We start from the raw sequence: 2,774 nt of genomic DNA, 5'->3' as shown, positions 1-2,774 counted from the left end.
GTACAGTTTTCTGTCTATATAAGCCTGGGTCTTTTCCTATATCTGCGCCCTTTGTTTAGCACCTTGCTAACCTCGGGCCCGTGAAGCTTTCATGAAATAAAGTTCCCAATGGCTACAGAGAAGGTCTAAATGAATTATTTCACACCTGAACCAGCTCTCCCAACTCTAAACCTCAACATAAAAGCCTCATCAACAATTTGCAATAGAGAACATAGTATAATCTCTGTATTCCTTCACAGCAGAAGATTTTACAGTTTAAACTGCAAACAATTTTTTCCCAATGGACATGTGGAAAAAAGTTTCCAAAACAAACCCATCTAAGAACTACTTCTACATTATGACCAACCTCACTACTATACAGAACAACTCATTTGTGAATGGACTGTCACCAGTCCAGCTATGTATAGAAATGGCCTTTTATGTGCTTAAGACAGATCCAGGCGACTTTCTTTTTTTTTCCAGCTGGAGATATGAGCACTGATTTCTTCTATTTGTTTTTTACAGAAAACAGGGCTTAGGTTGCAAGGCTTAAAGGGGGTGCTGACTTGCTCGTGTTCTGACTTCTTAGGTTCCCAGGTTCAGCCTCGCCTGGTCCTTCAGAGTCCAGGAGACAGGAGTCAGTATGCATCCATCATGTACTTACTCCAGTCTAGGCTAAGCGCAGTTCTAGGCGCTGGGTAAAAAGCCCCTGCCCTCGAGAATGGGGAGGTAACAAGCAAACTACTCTTACAAAATGCAGACTGAATAAATCCAGGATGGTCTCGGAAGGAGAGCTAGCATTCTTCATAGAAACTGCCGACATCTGCTCCCAGTTTAGGGTTTTCTGGAGGCAGTTCACAACACGCGATTAAGAGCAATATAAAAGCAGAAATACACACTTGGAATCTCGGGTTTACACTCCCTTCCGGGAGAGAGCAGGATCCGCCTCCACGGCTTCTGCACCAATCACAACATCCCTAGCGCCATGACGCCCCGCTTTCCCTCCCTCCTCCTGCCTCTTCCCTAACGGGGCACCGTCGGGAGTGAGTGGCGTCATCACGCTGTGGCGTGAGTGCGGGCGCTACGTACTGCCGTGCGTGGCTCTCGGCTGTCATACTCTCGGCCGGCCGCAGTGCCTGCTTCTCTGTTTTTGCCTGGGCCCGGGCCCTCGGTAGCAGCGTCGGTCCCGGGACTTCGGGCGCCTCTTGCCAGCTCCCCTCCCCTTCCCGCGGTCCGCGATGGGGCGCACGTCCAAGGACAAGCGCGATGTCTATTATCGGCTGGCCAAGGAGGAGGGCTGGCGGGCCCGCAGCGCCTTCAAGCTGCTCCAGCTGGACGAAGAATTCCAGCTGTTCAGCGGTGTCAGGCGGGCGGTGGATCTCTGCGCCGCCCCCGGCAGCTGGAGCCAGGTGCTGAGCCGCAAGCTCGGGGGGTCCGGGCCGCCGGCCTGCATCGTGGCCGTGGACCTGCAGGCCATGGCGCCCTTGCCTGGGGTGGTGCAGATCCAGGGGGACATCACCAAGGCGTCCACGGCGCAGGAGATCATCGGGCACTTCGAGGGGCAGCCGGCGGACCTAGTGGTGTGTGACGGTGCCCCGGACGTCACCGGGCTGCACGACATCGACGAGTACATCCAGGCGCAGCTGCTGCTGGCCGCCCTCAACATCGCTATCCATGTCCTGAAGCCCGGCGGCAACTTCGTGGCCAAGATCTTCCGCGGCCGGGACGTCACCCTGCTCTACTCGCAGCTGCGCCTCTTCTTCCCCGACGTGGTGTGCGCCAAGCCCCGGAGCAGCCGCAACTCGAGCATCGAGGCCTTCGCCGTGTGCCGGGGCTTCGCGCTCCCGGCGGGCTACGTGCCCAGCATGCTGAACCCCCTGCTGGACCACAGCTACCACGGGGACTTCAACCAGCTCGAGGGCCCCACGCGGCTCATCGTGCCCTTCCTGGCCTGCGGGGACCTCAGTGCCTATGACGCCGACCGCACCTACCCCCTGCAGCTGGAGGGGAGCCCCGAGTACCGCTACACGCCGCCGGCCCAACCACCCATCCAGCCGCCCTACCAAGAGGCCTGCAAACTCAAGAAGTCGGGGGGTCTGGGCAGGGCCACGCTGCTGCTCGGGGCTCTGCCCGATGCCCAGGAGCAAGCTGCTGCCCAGCCGGAGAACGAGGGCGAGCAGGCCGCGACCCAAGCCCTGGGCTCCCTCTCCCTAGACCCGTAGGGAGGAGTCCTCCCCAAGGGGCCTCTGGAAACTTATCCCTACAGACTTGGGGGGAGGGGGTGGTAATCCTCAAGGTGCAAGCTCTTCCTTTGGTTATTCCTCCTAAACATAACGGAGTTTTAGTTGGGATTAGTAGAGATGGAATATTTATACATATCTACATATCTGTGTGTGTGTGTGTGTGTGTGTATAAATATATATATATATACATACATATTTGAGATGCCTTTTGATTTACATTTATAAAATAAAATTTCTTATTTTTGCTAGATTTTTATCTATTTTCTTTTTAAAAATTCATTTCATCGTTGTCTTATTTCTGTGTTGCCTGAATTCCTTCCAATATCCATCCTCCCAATGAGCCATTCCATAAATAATAAAATTTTAATTTTAACAAAAAAGAGGAAGAGAAAAGAATCAGCAAAACCCATCAGTACTTTGTAAAAATCTGAAAATATATGCAAAGTTACATAGGGGGAAGCTCCCACCTCTGCAAAGTAGTAGGGGAAGGTATCTTCTAATATCTCTTGGAGCCATGTTTGTAATTTGTAATTCTACAGCATTCACTTTCAG

General features: G+C 53.1%; 1 protein-coding gene across 1 annotated transcript; it reads left to right on the top strand.

Annotated features, from left to right (window-relative positions):
• The first annotated feature begins 1,130 nt into the window (after window positions 1-1,130).
• Window positions 1,131-2,422, top strand: LOC114042317 (putative tRNA (cytidine(32)/guanosine(34)-2'-O)-methyltransferase). Its single transcript, XM_027861000.1, has one exon. It carries the CDS (start codon window positions 1,218-1,220, stop codon window positions 2,199-2,201), a length of 984 nt encoding a protein of 327 aa, XP_027716801.1. The 5' UTR covers window positions 1,131-1,217; the 3' UTR covers window positions 2,202-2,422.
• The last annotated feature ends 352 nt before the right edge of the window (window positions 2,423-2,774 follow it).

The sequence above is a fragment of the Vombatus ursinus genome, unplaced genomic scaffold (assembly GCF_900497805.2).
Source record: "Vombatus ursinus unplaced genomic scaffold, bare-nosed wombat genome assembly UNPS02014355.1, whole genome shotgun sequence".
NCBI lineage: Eukaryota > Metazoa > Chordata > Mammalia > Diprotodontia > Vombatidae > Vombatus > Vombatus ursinus.
Note: the sequence above shows the minus strand (reverse complement) of the source record. Positions and strands in the feature narration are given on the sequence as shown.

What these genes read in the sequence shown, in the direction of transcription:
- LOC114042317 (XM_027861000.1), top strand. Translation starts at nt 1,218, where the DNA reads ATGGGGCGCACGTCCAAGGACAAGCGCGATGTCTATTATCGGCTGGCC.